This window comes from Cricetulus griseus, chromosome X (assembly GCF_003668045.3).
Source record: "Cricetulus griseus strain 17A/GY chromosome X, alternate assembly CriGri-PICRH-1.0, whole genome shotgun sequence".
NCBI classification, from domain to species: domain Eukaryota; kingdom Metazoa; phylum Chordata; class Mammalia; order Rodentia; family Cricetidae; genus Cricetulus; species Cricetulus griseus.
The window spans coordinates 82,704,470-82,724,098 of NC_048604.1; the positions used below are offsets into that span (position 1 = coordinate 82,704,470).

At 37.0% G+C, this 19,629-nt stretch overlaps 1 protein-coding gene across 7 annotated transcripts in view; it reads right to left on the reverse strand.

Moving 5' to 3' along the window:
• Nucleotides 1-19,629, reverse strand: part of Tab3 (TGF-beta activated kinase 1 (MAP3K7) binding protein 3) — a 59,188-nt gene that overhangs the window by 19,016 nt on the left and 20,543 nt on the right. For 4 of the 7 annotated variants that reach the window (XM_027432581.1, XM_027432583.1, XM_027432582.1 and 1 more), the window contains 4 exons: nucleotides 18,395-18,497; nucleotides 14,690-14,764; nucleotides 6,674-6,865; nucleotides 851-2,306 (listed from right to left, as the gene is read on the reverse strand). In XM_027432581.1, the coding sequence (XP_027288382.1) occupies nucleotides 851-2,306; nucleotides 6,674-6,775 (1,558 nt within the window). In that variant the 5' untranslated portion in view covers nucleotides 6,776-6,865; nucleotides 14,690-14,764; nucleotides 18,395-18,497. Of the gene's footprint in view, nucleotides 1-850; nucleotides 2,307-2,532; nucleotides 2,681-6,673; nucleotides 6,866-14,689; nucleotides 14,765-18,394; nucleotides 18,498-19,629 lie in introns of those variants that run through there. The other 3 variants (XM_035449822.1, XM_027432584.2, XM_027432580.2) reach the window with 3 other exon arrangements.

The following is a 19,629-nucleotide window of genomic DNA, read 5'->3' on the forward strand; positions in this document are numbered from 1 at the left end:
TTGTGTGTGTGTTAAAATGCGTTAAGGACCAGTGAAATGGCTAAGCAGGTAAACACACTTTCATGCAGGCCTGAGTTTCATCTCCAAATTCCACAAGGTGGCAGGAGAGAACTGACTGCTAAGAATGTCTTCTGACCTCTGCAGCAGGCTTACATTCACACAGACACACAGACACACAGACACACAGACACACAGACACAGACACACACACACAGACACACAGACACACACACACACACACACACACACACACACACACACACACACACACACACACACACACACACACACACGGCTTAACATCAGGCATTCTGAATCACAATTATAATGAGTTCCCTTCTCAAATAGTGAAAGAATGCTAAATTCTCATATACTCATATATTCTGATACAATCTGAAAGACTCTGAATAGACTTTTTAAATGTCAATTTCCCAGAAAATACAAATTATCTTCATTAATTCCACTTCTTATAATATCATTTATAAATATCATTAAGCCCTTCCAATCCTGTTTAGAAGACTCAAATTCTTTGATTTGACAAGCCATAGTCCATACTTTATCTTTTTCACAATCATTGTATTTGTCTATATTTTTGCCAATGAATAATATCCCCCAATAAAATCTTGTTAGGTTACAAGGTTACATTGATCATACTTGCAGTTTCATATTTTAAAACAGCCAATAGATGACTCTGAAACAGTAATTTTCCTCTAGGTAATATTACTAGTAAACATTTAATACATACTAAGTATTTAATTAAAAGTAAAAGTAACTAGCCAATAGTGTTTTATTTTCAATCGATTACTACATATTGACTACAGACATTAAATTTCATTATTTGAAAGTTTACCTTGTGTATATGCGTAGTCATCTGATCCGGAACTAGAACTCCGCTGATACTTGTGGTTTCCCTTTTCTCCCCCGGAGCCTGGTATCACCGAAATGGGTTGAATAGGTTCTGGTGCTGCAGAGCGTTCTTCTTGGTCCACTAAATTTAAAAGGTTTTCAGTCGTTGCTCTGCCTACAGTAATTTTAAAAACTGTAGTTGGGTTTGGTATCACCCGAGGAGATGGTGATGGAGCACACGAAGGTCCAGTTGGCTGTGTATATGTAATATACACAGGATTAACACTAAATGGAGGTTTTGGTTGACTAGATATCCCTCTTGAAGGAGAACTTGAAGGTGGCGTGGTGGCTGTGTACAGAGAGTGCTGGTTCCTTGGAGATGGTTGATTACTAATGGGTGAAGGACTCCTAGTTATTGCTGGCCCATGTCTTTGAGAAGGTTCAACTGTAATTTCTATCTTCTTCATGGAACCTTTGGGTAAGCTAGATGCTGCATAAGGGAGATAGGCTACTGAATGGCTCCCCTGTTTCTGATAACTAGGAGGTCCTTGTTGATATAGGTGGGGTGGAGTAGTTGAAGGACTAGGTGGCATAAACACATGAGAGCTCGGATGGCCCAGCTGGGAAGGTTGTACTTGATGCTGTGGAGAGCTAAAGGGTGAAGGACACTGAGAAGGGGGTGGTGAATGGTAAGCTGACTGAGGAATCTGCTGCTGTTTGGGCGAATACTGAGAAGGCTGATAGTTCTGTTGATGTGGATAAACAGGTAAAGGACGCTGGCTGTAATGAGGCACTGGGCCTTGTGCTGAGGACTGCCATGGAGCGTTCTGAGGAGTCTGTCTTCCTGATGAACTCTGAGATGTCTGTCTAATATAAATAGAACCAGGAGATCCATAGAGATTGCTTGGAATTTGTGGAAGAATCTGTAAAGCTCTTGGTACAGTCTGTCCAGAAGGGAGGTTTTGGGACACTGTAACAGTAATTGGATTTGTACTATACCGAGGTATGTGCATGTAGGACGGAGGTGGTGGTGGGGAAGGTCCTTGCATAGCAGATGGATTCATTCCTGTTTGCATGGAAGATGGCTGCTGAGGTGGCTGTGAAGGAGGAGTAGCTGCACTTCTGTTGTGTTCATTCATAAAAAATGGATTATAGTTGGGAGTAGCAGCCACGACAGCTGGAGCTGAGTGTGGTTCCTGAACTAAACATATCAGCTGTTTGCCTGCTGCATGCTGAGGATCAATATGTCCATCACTTGAGCTATGTACCAGTGTTCGACCACCATTAAGGTGAGCACCATCTCCTGGATGGTAGCTACTAGGAGAATGGATACCCAAGTTAATATGCAAAAGGCGATTTCTATTCATCCTATTGTCTTCTGGACTATGGTATTCCATATACAAGTATTTGCTGCTCTCCTGGGAAAGGGCTCGGCAACAGGCTTCTAGATTGTTGTTATTCTATGGGAGAAAATGGTACAAACAACATTGGCAAAATTAGCAAAGCTTAAGAGTGGAGGTCAGGTCCACAAGTACTGTCATACAATAAGTCAAGAGGAGTATCTTAATTATAAAAACAGTTACAGTCATCTGGCCTCCACAAGGAATCTTAAACAATTCAAATTATAAGCATTTAGCCCACATTACTAGTACTACCACTACTACTACAGAAACGTAAAGCACCTACTAATGAACACTGTGACTCAACCCCAAGTTTTCTCATTCCAAATGCAGGACTCATTTTATACTTGCTGCAGCTCAATAACTTAAAATGTGCTAATCTTGGGTTCATCACAATTGCTGTAACATCCATCATTAATGTTTAACCTGATAAAAATGAAAATAACCATCCTTTAGTTTTCAAAGAGCACGAGAAACACAAAAGGAAAAAAGGCATATTCCTGAAGATTCTAAACAATAAAAATACCACAATCTTTACTTTTCTTTTATCCAAATTTATCCCCAAGTACCTTTAACCTGTATCATTAGGAAAGATTTAAGCAAAACAAGTAAAATGAACAACAAGCAAAATTCCATAGTTTGACCCATGTCTTCATCATTTTGCCAGAATTAATGAGAATTTAACCATACCCATATTGTCTTAATGAAATTCACTATACAAAGTTTGTACCAACAGAACAGCAATTTAATATACTTTGAATAGCTTTTTACTTATGTACAAATAATAACTGTCCTTTCGAGTTTCCAACAGACAGTAATCAAATGCTTACTTTAAACCTTTTAAACGATATTGTAGTTTCCATTAAAATACAGAACACTCAACGACTTTATTAGAGTAAAACACACACACATGTATTTACCACCTTTGAAGTAATTTAAAAAAATTCTTAATGACCATAGTTTTCTCTGTAACTCAAACATACATGTTATTATACGTAAGTGCATTTTACATAAAATGAAAGTAAATCCTTCACTTCTTCAGAAAATCAAATAAAACCCTCCGTCCACCACAGTACATGCACTGCAGTGATGGTAGTGTTGAGACAAATTTAGGGTTCATCTACAGCCCCACTTACATTTTCAGATTCAGAAAAGAAGACTGGATGTGGCTTGGCTTCACACAAGGCACTTAACTAGTTAGCTGTACAACCAGGCTCCTGGTCTCAACTCCCAGTGCTCTTTCTACAGAGCAATTTCAAAGGAAAGGATGTTTGGCCAAAAGACATCACTAACTTTGAGCTTTAAGAAGTTAATAAAACACCAAACGCACAGTCAAGCAAATGTTTACAAAATGAAATCTAAGGAATTTCAAGAATTTGCTTCATGAAGAAATAGGTAATATTATTTTCCTTATACAAAGTACTTGAAAAGTACTACAGAAAGAAGTACTAATTAAAGTTTATGAACAACTGGACTGCAAAATTAATTTTCTTGTCATGTCTGAAAATCATGCTGAGCAAGAGTGAGAAGCTACTAGTAAAACCAAATAAGAAGGGGCTAGAAAGATGGCTCAGCAGTTAACAGTACTGGCTGCTCTTCCAGAGGACCTGGGTTCAATTCTGAGAATTCTCAAGGTAGCTACCAACAATCTAACTCCTATCCCCAAGAATCCAATGCTCTCTTCTGGCCTCCTTGGACACTAGGCATGCATGTGGTGCAGATACAAATATAGGAAAATACTCATAAACATAAAATAATTTAAAAAATAAAAGAACACATATGGATCCAAAGGATTCAGCTGACTGCCAACAGAATGTGTCAGTGACTGATATTGGAAAGAAAAAAATACATGTAAAATAAATTCTTTCAAAATTTGAAAAATATCTGAGATTAGGGGAAAACATACTATTTGTATTTTTGTGAACATGGTATTTGGTATTTTCATGAATAACCTTGAAACCTTGTTTTACATACAAATCTGTGAGCCTAACAGTAATCTTACAAAAAGGATCCTAATTCAAACAATAAAAAATTAGACTGTCAGCATATTCACAGGCATACCTAAAGTAAAAATATGACAAATACAGACTGAGGAAGTATTGTCATTATATAGCTACTGTAAAAACACTACAGAGTAGACTGAAATGTCATATTCAACTTACTAAATGTTTAAACAAAGAATGAATAAATGTATCAAAGATTAAATAGACTCCAACATTGTTTAGTTGGACACAAAGGTCATAATTTTTATGCAGAACTAGTTGGGAATCTCAGTACCTACATAAAAACCTGTGTGGCACTATGTGTGGGCCCGTACCACCTGTGCCATAAGCAGCAGACAGGAGGATTACTGAGGTATGCTGGCCATCAGCTTAGTTGACGATTTAAAGAGACTCCGACTTACAGGAATACAGTGAAAGGTGATAGACTAAGGCAAATAACGCCCTTTTGTGGCCTCTGTACATGCACCCACATATACAAAGTTTCTTTTAAATGCATATATAAATGATCCTGAAAGAACTAAGGAAATAAATACTTCTAAAAAATGATCTAAATTAGGGGAAGACAGTTCAAAGAGAATTTAAAGCCTGTGTTTCACAAGTAAACTATCATGTTTATGTATGTCACTGTATAGACTAACACTTTCTGGGTTGTGTGGGTGAGAAAGTCTTGATATATAGCTCAAGACAGCCAAAAATTCACAGCACTCCTGTCTCAGCCTCCTGATCTCAGGCATGTACCATCACATAGAGCTTTAACATAGGTACTTCCTAGAGCCAGTGGGTGGTAAATGTCCATATGAACATTCTGTTATGGTCAAAGAAAAAGTAAAGGATTTAGGACAGTGCTCATTGAGCTGAATTTTACATTTTGTTCATGGAAACAAAGAAAAGCCAAAAAACTTACAATCATGTTGGAGCTAGAAGAGGCCCTAAGATAGGTCCTAAGGTCGGCAAAGAAAGTCAATTCCAGAGAACAGTTTCAACTAGAAAATTCAACTCTGGCTTGGTTTTTTACTGCACTGGGAAGTAGCTTTGTCTCAACCACAAGCATAAATGTGCCTAAAGGCTGACAATCAGTTGGGGAAAATATTAGCAAAAACAACACAGTAACATTAGGTCCAAAGGCCTAGACCTAGTAAAGGATTTGTAAACAACAGAAATCGTTGGATTGTCTGAGTCTCTACTTATAATTAACCTACCCTATACATATATTTGTGTTACATCCTCAGCTTCTCCCACTGCAGTAAAGGAGTGTGAACATAAATGCCTACTGTCTATCATGTACTGCTCCAAATGTTATCCAAACAGGGACAGGTCACAATCTAAAACCCTGAGACACCATAAAGGATGATACAAGACAACAGAGGCAACAGCAATACTTTTTCTGTTGACTCTGAGTAAACTACAATTTGTCACTAAGAAATGAAAAGATTTCAGTGTTGAGAACAAGACAAAGGGAATGTTTCTCAACAAAAGAAAATGGTCTTACATTTAAACTTAGTATGGGCTGGGCGTTGGTGGCGCACGCCTTTAATCCCACCACTCGGGAGGCAGAGGCAGGCGGATCTCTGTGAGTTCGAGACCAGCCTGTTTCCAGGACAGCCTCCAAAGCCATAGAGAAACCATGTCTCAAAAAAGCAAAAAAAAAAAAAAAAACCCAAAAAACAACTAAACTTAGTATGGACTTACAAACTTCAACAAATGAAGAAAGGGAGTGAAAGTTGAAGAGTTTGAAAGTAGACTCAGGTACAGACTGCTTCTACAGAAGTTAACATATGTTTGGGATTTAAAATGCAACTCTGTATAGTTCTATGGTAGAGAGCTTCCTCGGCATGCATGAAACCCAGGGCTTGAGTTCTAAGAGCAAACCAAAGAAAAATACCAACTCTTATAGGATTCTCAGTTAAATAGCAACCCCTTTGAAAATTATTTATTCATTGGGAGAGGAGCATGTGCAAGTGGAGGTCAGAAGAACTTGTGAGAGTAGGTTCTTTCCTTTTTCATGTGGTTCTCAGGGATCAAACTCATGTCATCAGGCTGGGCAGCAAGTACCTTTACCCACTGTTCCATGTCACTGGAGAATCTTTTTTTTCTTTTAGCTACATGTGCTTATTCTTCCCACGATCAGAGGACTTTAACTGCCCGAGAGTTTACCTCTTATGGACTATTAGGCAATTTAGAAAGTCATTTTCTATTGTCAAAACTATAAAGATGCTACTGTTGCATGGTGGGTAGAGCTCACGTTAGAGAGTGAAGAGCTTACCAGTCATAAGGCAGTCCCCTGGCCCCACCCCGACACCACAGAATTATCTAATCCACAATGATAACAGCACTACGTTTGAGAAATATGTAATACCATAACACAATGCAACTCTAACAAGAAATCTGTCACCATTACTATACCATAAGTGGCAGGAAATGTACCTGTAACATGCACTGAGATACCACACCCTCTGGAATTTCAGGAAAACGTTGTCGGAGATCATGGAGAACCTGAATATCAAGCTGGGGACTGCTTTGCGCCATGCCAGAGGAAATGTTGGTCAAGTCTCACTTAGGAAATCGATATTAACAGGCCTTCCAAAAGTAATGATCTTCCAACACCTCTGTCATTTTCTATTAAAAGAAATAAAAGTCTTGTTCAGTCTAATTCCATATTGTACTTTATTCAGACACTATCAGTTTATTAAAATCAAGAAAACTAAAGTAATTATACCTAGGTCCAATGTTAGAAAATGGACAAATTCAATTAATTTCTTTTGATGTAATATAGCCAATCAAACTAGTATTTAAAAAAAAAATAAACCAAAACAGAGAACCTAAAATCTTCAGTTTCACTTTAATTCTGGAAAAAGTACAGTGGCAGCCAGATTAAAAGCGCATAGTATATTATTATTATTATTATTATTATGATGATGATGATGATGATGATGATGCAACAAGACTTTTTAAAAATTCTATTTATGAACAATCACTCATGTTTTTCCAAGGTCTATAATATCATTCCTTTAAGGCACTGTCATTTTTCTGATACCTGGAATAATGAAATAGAGAAATAAGGACTTGACAATAATACCACTCAAGATACTTGAATGATTTATATTCTCCCTGTACTCTGAAGACAAAAGATTGGCATTTGAAATTCATGTCATGGAAACCTCATATTTAAAAGAAACAAACTAGGCAGACAAATGGAAATGTATCAACTTTGCTTTCAAACTGATGCTAGAGATTCATTATTATCCAGACCTGGCTGTCGAGGCCTTTGCATAGTTGAGACGTCAATGAAACAAGTACTAAAGATGTTTTTTGTATGAGTAGTGTCTGGAAAAATCGAATGGTCCCTCAATCTTCTCTAGAACTACTCAAATTAAGCACCAATAATAAGACAACTACTAAAAAAATGCTTCAGAAATCAAATGGTGGCATCAAAGGTGAATGAACCAATACATTTCTTTATATTTATCATTATCACTTTTAGAAACTAGAAAAATACAGTGTATACTGTGCAGTTTCATACGTTTGCTGTGTTCAGTCCTTGATAGTCAAGGAAAACCAAAACTAAACATCTGCATAAAACATGTAGAAGTGGAAACTGTGTGACACAAGTCTAAGCCACACATATCAATATTCTATTTCTTTTTTTAGAGATTTATTTTTATGAGTTTGAATGTTGTGCAGTTTGAAAGTATGTATGTATGTATGTATGTATGTATGTATGTATGTATGTATGTATGCATGCATGCATGTGCACCATATGTGTGCCTAGTAACCACCAAAGTCAGAAGAGAACAACAGATTCCCAAGAACTGAAGTTACAGATAACCATGAAATACTATGTAGGTGCTGGAAACTGGATCTAGGTCTTCTGCAAGGGCAGCAGGTGCTTGTAACTGCAGAACCACTCTCTAGTGCACTCTCTCTCTTTCCATGTGCGTGCGTGCGTGCGTGCGTGCGTGCGTGCGTGCGTGCGTGCGTGCGTGCGTGTGTATACACATGACCCAGTGGATGTGTTTAGGCTCCAGATGATAACTCCAGGGAAATGATTCTGTCCTTTCACCATATGGATCCTGGGGATCAAACCCAGGTCCTTGGGTTCTGTAATAAGTACCTCTACACACTGAACCATCTAACCATCCCATAATGTTCTCTTTATTACAAACAGGTTTCAAAATTTTGTATTTAATTACTTTTGCTAGTTTATACTTTAGTGAATAATTAGAAATAAATGGTAACAGCTTTCCTACCACCGAGAAACTGCCATAATCAAAACAACTCACGACTATTCAACTGAAATTTTAACCAAGAAATTCTGAGGCATCCAAATGGCTTAAGATTTCATAGTAACTCAAAAGAAAATGACTTTTTAAAAATTTCCTGCCCATACTTACAAGTTTTTTATAATACAAAGGCAGTACAGTTATCATGAAAAAGAAGAAAAGACAAGAATAAAACCAGAATTGGTTTTGAGTGCCACAGTGCAGTCTCCATCCATATAGTTCAGAGTGCTCTGTCAGCACAAACTTTCTATTCCATTTATCACTACTATTAGCTCTCATTTACTAAACTACTATGCCCTCAAGGGTAACTATAATTAGCTCCACTCTGCAAATAAGAAAATGAATTTGGAGAATATACTTATGGCAAAATCATAACTCAAATCCCAAGCCTGCATTCTCTGTGGTTTTATACACTGTAACTGGTAGGTATCATTAACAATCCCAGGATAAATACTCAAAGATGACTGACTTCCTTTCTTCTACTGGCTGGTGAAAAGAGTAAACTCTCAGTGGTTTGTTACCTAACCTGAAAGTTCTGGGTATGTGGGGAGGTGGAGAGAAGGAAGTAAAGGAAAGAATTGTTGTACAAATTAATTAGCTGACTTTATAAGGTATACAAAATGCAGACCTAGAGAAGGTGCCTTTTGTAATGAGATTACTCACGTATCCTTTATTTTTAACTAATATTTTATTCACTTTTTTCTTTTTCTATTGAAAATATTTTTTCATATAATATATTCTGATCAGTTTCCCTTCCCCCAACTCCTCACCCACCATATCTACAACCCTTTTCTTTCTCTTTTTCATTAGAAAACGGGCAACTGAAAAAAAAAAACAGGAAAAAAGAGTCAAAGAAAAAGAACAAGAAATAGATACAGATGTGTGTATGTGACACGCACACACACTTGCACATACAGCAACCCAAAAACCCACAAAATTAGAAACCACAATATATTAGCAGGAGACTGGTAAGGTTACAAAAATACCCAGAAAAAGCATTATGGTAAAAAACAAAACGAGAGCAACAATATGCCAAGCATACAACTAAGTTCATTTTGTGTTGGCCATCTGTTCCTGGGCATGCAGCCTGTATTTAAATGTAGTTTGTACAACCAGTGAGACTCCACTGGAGAAAACAAATTTTTCCTTTGTGAGTGGTTGGAGATAGCTTTCTTGATTAAGGATGGGGGCTTGTGTTCCCTCTCAGTGCTGGGACCCCATCTGGCTTACTGTACACACCCAGTGCATGCTGCATAGTCTCTGGGAGTTCATATGTGCATCAGCTCTGTTGTGTCTAGAAGGCCTTGTTTCCTTGGTGTCTTCCATCCCTACTGGCTCTTACAATCTTTCTAGCTCCTGGGCCCCATGGAAACCTCCAAATAACTCACAATATTGCCAAGGCTATTGGTTGCTCTCCACAAATTTACAAAAAGTAAGGTACTATTGTTGAAGACAAAACCTACATAACTCACTGAATACAGAAAATTTGAGCAGGTGTCTACTTTCCCTCCTGATTAGTGTTCATGGCACTAAAGCGTATTCTGCATGCTATCAGAGGAGAAAGGCAAACACCAAATAAGCTACAAATCCTTTGTTCTTCACTGGTGACTTGTCTGCACAATGCACTGGTGCAAGAGTGGCACAAAAGTTGTAGGAGTAACCGACCACTATCTGACTGCATTTAAAGTCCTCTCCATGAGATGCAAACCATGCCTGCCACTGTCTGTGTGCGCAAGAACCTGAGACTAGAGACACAATGGGCTTAGAGAAAACCAAATGCTACTGTTCTACTAAAGAAACATACCAATACAATGACTCCTAATAACGTTCTGCTATGCTCATAGATCAGTGTCTTGCTCAGCAACAATCTCATGTATTCTTACTAATGCTTGCTATTGTGCCTTAGACATTCTCTTACATAAGCACTGATAAACATAACTGTTTAGTATTTTGTAGTAGTATAAAACACTCAAATGTAATAATCTCTTGAAGACTATAGAATGTTAAAATAGTTTAAGTTCCTTTTATTTTGTTTTACGAGACAGGATTTCTCTATGTAGCTTTGAAGCCTATCCTGGCACTCGCTCTGGAGACCAGTCCTCAAACTCACAGAGATCCGCCTGCCTCTGCCTCCCTAGTGCTGGGATTAAAGGCGTGCACCACCAATGCTCGGCTGTATAAGTTCCTTTTTGTTCACTAAAAAATTAAACCAACAAATAGGGTCACATGAACCAGAAGACTCTCTAGGGCTGAGATCTTATTTCCTGTCATTTTGTGTCCATTCCTAAATGTGTGTGGTGTGTACATGTACACATGTGTATGGAGGCCTAAATCTGATGTCAGATGTCTTCCTTGATTGTGTTCCCTTTGCTGGCAGGACCTGAGCTGAACCCAGAACTCATCCATCCCAGCTAGTCTAACTAGCTAGCTTGCCCTAGGAATTCCACCTCTTGCCTCCTCAGTGCTGGGATTACAAGCAGCTTTTATATAGGTTCTAGAAATCCAAACTTCAGTCATTATACTATTGAGGCAAGTACTTCATACATGGAGTCATCACAGATTACATGCCTTAGCCCAAGCTGCCCTATGACTTTCAGTGGTCTCCTTGTCTAAACCTCCCAAGTGCTGGATTTATAGGTATATGCCACATATGACTGGGACTCCTAATTTTTGATGGCAAGACAAAGACTAGAGGCACAGAAATTATGTTTAGCAGTGGCGTCACAGAGAATTCCTAAATCAGGAGAACTGGCCCAGCCCTACAAAGAACGTTGGGTTCTGTTACTGAATAAACTGCTGCTGCTGGGATTTCTCCCCAAAGAATTCCTCCTCCTAACTAAAGGGTGCCCCCCCAGAGCTCTGCTGAACCACAATTCCCCATAGTCTAGAAAATGATGTGGATACCTAAGTGTTTTGTTTCTATAGCCTTTTGGAAGCTCAGCAAAGATACAGGATGGTGTCATTATGGCTCACAGTCTTCTACCTCTGCCAGAACCTTAGTTCACTTCCTTAAAATAATTACACCAGAGGTTGCAAACCAATGAATGGTCTGGATGTCAAATCCAGCCTACAGATCTGCTGGGTTTGCTCTCTTCACAATAGTGAAAAAATGGAACTACATTTTAAAATGGATGACTTTACATAAAAATGTCAACACTCAACTTTTTGCTTGCTGTTTGTTTTTCAAATTAGGGTTTCTCTGTGTAACAGCCCTGGCTGTCTGCGAACTCTTTGTAGAGGAGCCTGGCTCGAACTCAGAGATTCACCTACCTCTGCCTACTGAGTGCTGGGATTGAAGGTGTGCACCATCACTGCCCAGCAACATTCAACCACACTATCTAGCAGCTATAGGCAAATAGCTGGCTGAAGCTGGAGTATACTCCACCACTCATTCAGAAAGACCAAATCTACTCCCAGTTATATTCCCTAGAAGCCACATATACAGAGTTCTGTCCTTGTTCCACCTATTTACACACCTTCTGGATTTGTGGTACCTGAAATGTGTTATAGACAGGAAATCAGTTTAGCATGTCTAATGGTATATTAGAATATTGATGCAGTAATTTGAGGGGCAGTAATTCATTATATCAAGACTGTCCCAGGACAGGGGAGCTACTCAGCACACTGACCACTCCCATCAGAAATCTCAGTAGCAGCAAATGACTAATAAAGAAAACCCTGGCTGTCAATCTTCACTGGTAAGGCAAGAATTTCCTAGGTTTGAAGGAAAATATGTCTTGTTGTGAGAGGACTTTTACGAATTTCTTAAATGAACAAATCACTCATTTTTCTCTTTCCTTTTTGGTGAAGCAGGTTTTTATGTAGCCCAGGCTGATCTTGAATTCATTAAGTTGCTGTGGTTTACCTTGAACTAATGCTCCCTCCTCCTCCATTTCCTAAGTCCTGGTATCAAGAGTGTACTATCAAGGCCAGTTAAGATTCATTCATTTTTCTGACAGGTGTGGCCAAGTAATAACTACTGGATAAAAACAATATATATATATATATATATATATATATATATTGCTAATATATATTAGCATAATGCCTTGGAACTTTCATTCATTTTCATGCCACACTAGAGGTTTGGATTTTAAATAATAGTTATTAAATCTTATCTATATACCAAGCACCATGTTGTCCTTTACTTCATTTAATTCCCTCTGATGAGGGAGGTAATATTAGTTACCCCTTATACATGGGTAAATTGAGGTGGAGAGTTGAATACATAGTGTTAAAAGTCACAAAGGACGCCAGTTTAAGTCTATGTTCTTAGCTATTAGTTTCCTGTCCTGTTATCTAGTACAATTCTGATGATGTATTATTTCTTAAAGGAAAACTTAAATCTTCGAAAACAGGAGTATTTGTACTAGACTGAACTTTTCACATCAAATGGCAACAGAAGTATCAATAAAGGAGGACTTAACAAACAGAGAAAAGATCTTTAAAGGACATAGTCCCAATTATAAGAATTTTTTGTATATGCATGTAAAAAGAGATAGGAACATGATCATTGTTTCTCTTAGAAGGGTGCCCCAATAATTTCCTAAATAAGCATCCTATAGGATCTTCATTATAGTCAAAACAAATCTCGGATAGTCATAGATATGTGGCACAGAGCCCCTATTTTATTGTATTCTCAAAATAAATGAGACAAAATTAACACTTTCATTAAAAAGGTCAACAAAACAATTTCAAGTTAAATACAACTCTAGAAACAAAAGCAGTTTCATGTTAAAATTAATCTTAAAATATTCTCAGGATTATGTGTTAGGCTGTATCTTGAAATATTCATACATAGGCTTATATTCCAACTGGGAGAATCTTGAACAGTGGTTCTCAACCTGTGGTCCAAGACCCCTTCCTTGTGTGTGTGTGTGTGTGGGGGGGTAGAATGACCCTTTCACAGGGGTTGCCTAAGACCACTGGAAAAATAGATATTTACTTTATGGTTTATTGCAGTAGCAAAATTACAGTTATGAAGTAGTAACAAAAATAAATTTATGTTTAGGGGTCACCACAACATCAGGAACTATATTGAAAGGTCGCAGCAATAGGAAGGTTGAGAACCACTGATCTAGAATGAATAAGCATATCTAACTACAAGCTAAATTTCTAGTAGCATTCTCTAATAGAAAGAATCACAACCCCATAGAGAAATAGTTGATTCTAGAACTAGGTCAAGGATTATACATGATAAGCTTGCAGCATCTTGTAGTGCCAGGAAGTAAAGATGCACTAAACAAACAAACACACAAACAAAAATCCCACAATGACAGGACTAAAAAGTAACACAGGAGACAACTAAAAGAACTCCCAATGACCACAGCTAAAAGAACTAGAACATCAAAATGAAGTACTATTAGATTATTACCCAGAGTATAAACTAAATATCTGTTAAGGCCACACTGATAAAAAGAAACATTAAAATTGAGAGGGGATACATCTCCCGTGCCCGAGAATTCCACATAGCTTATGCAGAACATTTAGCTTCAAAGTAGACGGAACATTACTTAAAGAAAGCTTAAGTGTGGTGTGTACACCGCTTTCTTTCCAAAGAGCAAGATACAGAAAAAGATGAAGACAAAAGCTTGGCTTTATAGCAGAGAAACATAACACACCTTTTCTCAGCCAGGTCAATCAAGGTCAATATTAGCAGTGATAAGCAATACTGATAGCACACACTCTGGATATGATTAGAAAAGAACATCAAATGGTACTTTATCTTTATAGCCTTCCTCTAAAAGAATCCATAATCCCAGTCTAACCATTAGCAAAACATCTGAGGAATATACTACAAAGTACTTGATCAGTATGGTCCTTTCAAAACTATTAATGGTTTCAAAAAGAAAAAGGATAGGCTGAAACAGTGTCACAGAAAAGAGGAACCCAAGAAGACATAACAACCAATCATTACATAGTTTCCTGTATGGAAGCTTAAAACAGAAAATAAAAAAAAAACATACCTAGTTAAAAACTAAGGAAATGTGAATAATGGTTTCTCAGTTATAATAAAGACAACATGCTAATGTATACTGTTAATAATTGGAGAAACTGAGTATAGGCTTTATGGAAACTCTGTAGTATAGTCTCAGTTCTTCTGTAAAATAAATCTATCCTTAAAAATTAAAGTCTATTTAAAATTGAAGAAGAAATATACCTCAATATGGTCTATGAGTCCCAGAACAGGAGTGTTTTTTTTTTAATTCACATCTCCATCTCAGTAGTCTAGGATCTGAAAAAAATAAGATAGTTACCCTTTTGCTAATTTCTCAACTCAAAATTTACAATGACAACTATAAGACTTCTAGTGACTTAAAGGAATGGCAGACAAGATGCTAGACTACCCTTGAAGACATGAGGCTCCTTGCCAATTATCACAAGCTGAATCATATTTTTAAGATAAAAAACATTTCTATAGTAATCAAATTCCACATTACTCCATAGAAGAAAGTTGCATTTCAAAAAGACAAGAGCATAGTCTACTGCTTATTTTCTTGAGGTTTTGTGGCACCTGATTGTAACTTCCCATCCTGAGCTTGCATTCTATTTAGACAGAGATTAAACCTGGGTCTATGTTATATAGAGTTTTAACTGCAAAAGTGAAATATTTAATTAAAAATGCTATTGCATTCTGTTCCACAAAGATTGATCTATACACAGAACAGTAACTTTTATTTCCTTATTTTGACAGTGAACACTTTCTGCAATTTAGAGATTATTTGCAGTCTTGGTAAACCTAGCAATTCAGGGTCAACATCATCATGTTAAAGTAAATATCAAGCTGTATCAGAGCTACTATATATACAAATTTGTAATTAATCTCCAGGGTATGCTTCATTTCACCCTGTGTATACTTACTTCTAGTACTTTAATATGTACTTTTAAATCTTTAAGTATGAGTGATAAGTACTGATCATCCAAGTTAGTATTTCTACCATGTGCAATAACTTCTGATGTAACACAAAATCCACCTCAAATCATGTTACTCCACTTTCAGAACTTCAAATAGTATATCTGTTAATTTTTAGTCTCTTCTATGTTTTATCAATATAAATCTTGAACAAGAGCAACACAACCTCTTTGGGGCTATAATAGTTTATACATACTAAATACTTGGTAGGAATGTCAAAATATAAGACTTTAAAATAGCTAGAAATTTAATATGCTTTGGTTAAGGTATCCTAACATCTTTGTTAGTTCAATTCCTAAGTGATATTATTTCAAAAGAAACACAAGGCAACTTATGAGTGATACACTCTTGAGGCAGATAATCTCCACATTTTATTACTTGTGTTTTTCAAATGCTAGGGCCACGACCCTATGTTAGATTGATGTACTAGCCAATGTCTATTCTTAAAAAACACTAACATTTATGCTGGAGAGGATGCAGAGAAAGAGGAACACTCCTCCACTGCTGGTGGGAGTGCCAACTTGTACAGCCACTGTGGAAATCAGTATGGCGACTCCTCAAGAAAATGGGAATGAGTCTACCACAAGATCCAGCAATTCCACTCCTAGGCATATACCCAAAAGAAGCACATTCATATAACAAGGACATATGTTCAACCAAGTTCATAGCAGCATTATTTGTAATAGCCAGAAACTGGAAGCAGCCTAGATGCCCCTCAACCGAAGAATGGATAGAGAAATTGTGGTACATTTACACAATGGAGTACTACTCAGCAGAAAAAAACAATGGAATCTTGAAATTTGCAGGAAAATGGATGGAACTCGAAGAAACCATTCTGAGCAAGGTAACCCAATCACAAAAAGACAAACATGATATGTACTCACTCATATATGGACCTGCTTTATGATACATAGTAGTGACCATGCTTTATCAGAGCTATTTTTAATGACGTTGCTCAGAATGGTTTCCTCCCAGATGATGACTGAGAAACTAATTAAAAAAATGGTGCCAAGTACCACAAGAGTAACAGAACTGTGCTGTTTTCTGGGATTTTGTTTTTTACTTTTTTGTTGTTGTTGTTGTTTGTTTTTTGTTTTGTTTTGTTTTGAAATGGAGTGTGCCTCTACAATTTTGTTCAAATGACTGTAGAACCTGGAAAAGCTGTTGCTGCTATTGATGCATACCATATTGCCATTATTGCTCTTTTATATAATATATATATATATATGTATATATGTTAATTGAAACTCAAATATGTGATGAATCCGAGGTGTTTCAGTGAGTGCTCACCTGCGCATGCGAATTTGATTTCATCTTTAGTAAGTAGTAAAGTTATATGCTTGCCAAAAAAAAGAAAATAAGTGACACACTGGAAGACAAATGTCACACAATTTCAATTTTATGTGTAACCTAGAAATGATGAACTTAATGGAACAGAGAGCAGAATTGTGGCTATTAGGCTTCAATGTGGGTCTTTTAACAATGGGGAAATGATTGGTTTAAAGATATAAAACTGCAGTTGGACAAGAGGCATGGACTCTGTGAAGTCTTGAGGTCTACTGAGAGCATGATAAATATGGTTGATAACAATATGCTATATTTTAAAAGTTGTGAGATAGTATAATTTAAGTGTTCTCAAAACAAAATGATGAATATGTGTGATATAACATGTTAATTGGTTTAATTTAGCCATGCCATTGTGAACATACTGTATTGTGTATCATAAGTGTGCTTGACTTTATTTATGAGCTAAATAAATGAATGGAGAAAAAAAAGAAAAAAAAAGAATTTTAGAACTTTCCAGAAAAAAAAACACTAACAAAGATAACAGAAAAGTAATGAAGTGTAATGCGTATTGATAAATACTAAATGAAAAATCAGTTTCAAGTATATGTGTATGTATAAGATATAATTGCATGTGTTTCTTATTGTCAGAGGATTTGATACCTGACCCAGAATACGGTAAGATCTTCTAGGTTACTTAAGACAAGTATTTACTGTTATCCCTGTTTACATTTTTTAATAACTAGAAGATTTCTATTTGATTGAAAAACCTCTTTGGACAAGTGAGATTGGCTCAGTGATCAAAGGTGCTTGGCACCAAGCCTAACTGAGTTCAATCCCTAGGCCCCACATGGTACCCTGAGGGAATAGACTCCTGCAAGCTGTACTCACACATGCATGCTGGGGCACATAAGCATGCACATACACACTATACAGAAATGTCATGTAAAGTCTATATGAAAACTGGAACTAGTGTACTATGTTAATCTCTGTGACTTTCAAATGCAGCCTACAAGTGTTCCTATAGCTCTCTCACATATACATATAGGGGGATTCCATCTTCTAATGAGTTACTGCTCTCCTTAATTCAGAAATTCAAGTTCTGTGGGGATCTTTTACTGGATGGATTGGAAAAGTTAACAAAAATACCATTTAAAATAATTTATTTAACAGTTTCTAACCTGGTATTCACAAATCCATTGTCCATTCAATAAAATCTAAGCTTAAATATACAGAAAGCCCATATCCTCAAATTAAGAAAAAAATAGACTAATAGTTAAAAACAGAGTGGGGTGACAGCCTATAGCAGTCAGAAAAAAAAAAAAAACTTGCTTAAGTAAAGACAAAGAGGAGGAAAGCTGCTTAGGGTTTAAGGCCTGAATCTAAATAAAAGAAACTACATGTGCATCTTTTCTTTTTTTTATCCTTGCTCTTCAGGTTGCTTTGTTTGGTTTGGTTTTGATGTGGTGTTTCATCGGGCACATTCAAACGATATATCCAACTTAACATCTCAAGTAGCTGGAACTATACGCATGCATCACCATGCCCACCCTAGTTTAGCTGTTAAATGTACAACAGGGAAGGGTTATTTATGGGGAGCTGTGTAAATATGAAACATGCTAACAGAAATAAAGATCCACTGTCTACAAAGATACACAAACATCTTACCTTCAATTTCTCAATTGGCAAAACTTCAACTCAGACACCTTGTGAAGTTGGACACACTATAATACAGGGTGAATAACCTAAAAAAAATGCTGGCAACACTGTCCTAAAAAAGAATGACCAGAGAAGTAAGATTATGACAGTGAAAGGCTTAAAAGGAACATGAACAAATGATGACCATGTATAATGACTTGAAAGGTCATGAAAATGTGAACGGTCACTTGACCACATGAAATTTCATTGAATGAGGTTTGTTTATGGAACACTGAGGAAAAACGTTCCCTTTGCTGCCTGAGATAGGTTGCTCCCAACAGTCACCTCTGGGGCCTAAGGCACAGGTCCAAATAGCAAAGGCACAAAGCTTTGCTGAGATTCTGGCTTCAGAGAAAGCTAGCAAGAAGAGTAAACCACAGAGGGAACCCTGCAGCTTCCCAAGATAAAGTAGTCATTAAAATTTAATGCATGTGATTACAAAACTGTGCTGGGCCCCTTTTAAGGCCATAGGTCTTTAAAATTTAAATGTCTCCATAGTGAGCCTGACTTAGTCTCCAGTAAATTACAGGACTTTGTGCATTTCCACACCTCAACTGAGCCACCATACCCTACCTAACTGCAAGATAGCACCATGAAGTAGGTATAAGGTCTTTTCTTTCAGTTTTTTTTTCTGTTACTCAATCTCAATAAAATAGGATAACTCACTCAGAACTAGGAAATTAGATGCTTCTGCATAACCCACAAAATCACTAATCTACCATTTTGGAAATGACTTGACTTCCTTCAGAAGGAAAAAATATTTTATCATAAACTTTAGTGAAATAATACAAAGCATTAAAAAATGAAAGCAAGCAACCTGTAACTAACAAGAGACTTCAAGTTAAGCAAACGGCTCTAGTAAAGAAAGGTTCTTCCACAGAGGGAAAAATAGCAAATAATGACAGAAGTGACCAAACTATACATTATGTACTCCCAGGTATGATATTAACTGAAATGAGAACAAGTGTTCTTGGCCACACCTCCACAAGTATATGCTGAACCTAACTGAGCAGATAGATAATTTCCAGCCCATTTTAAATACAAAGGATAAAAGAACAAACTAACCCAACCAGAATGGTACTTCATAAAATAAGCAAGAGCTGATACAGATCACAAAAAAATTACTAAAAGACTTAACTGGGAAGCTTTCATATGAACTAAGTGCTGCCTATGCTGCTAAGGTCTTATTATTAGGTGTGTTCTAT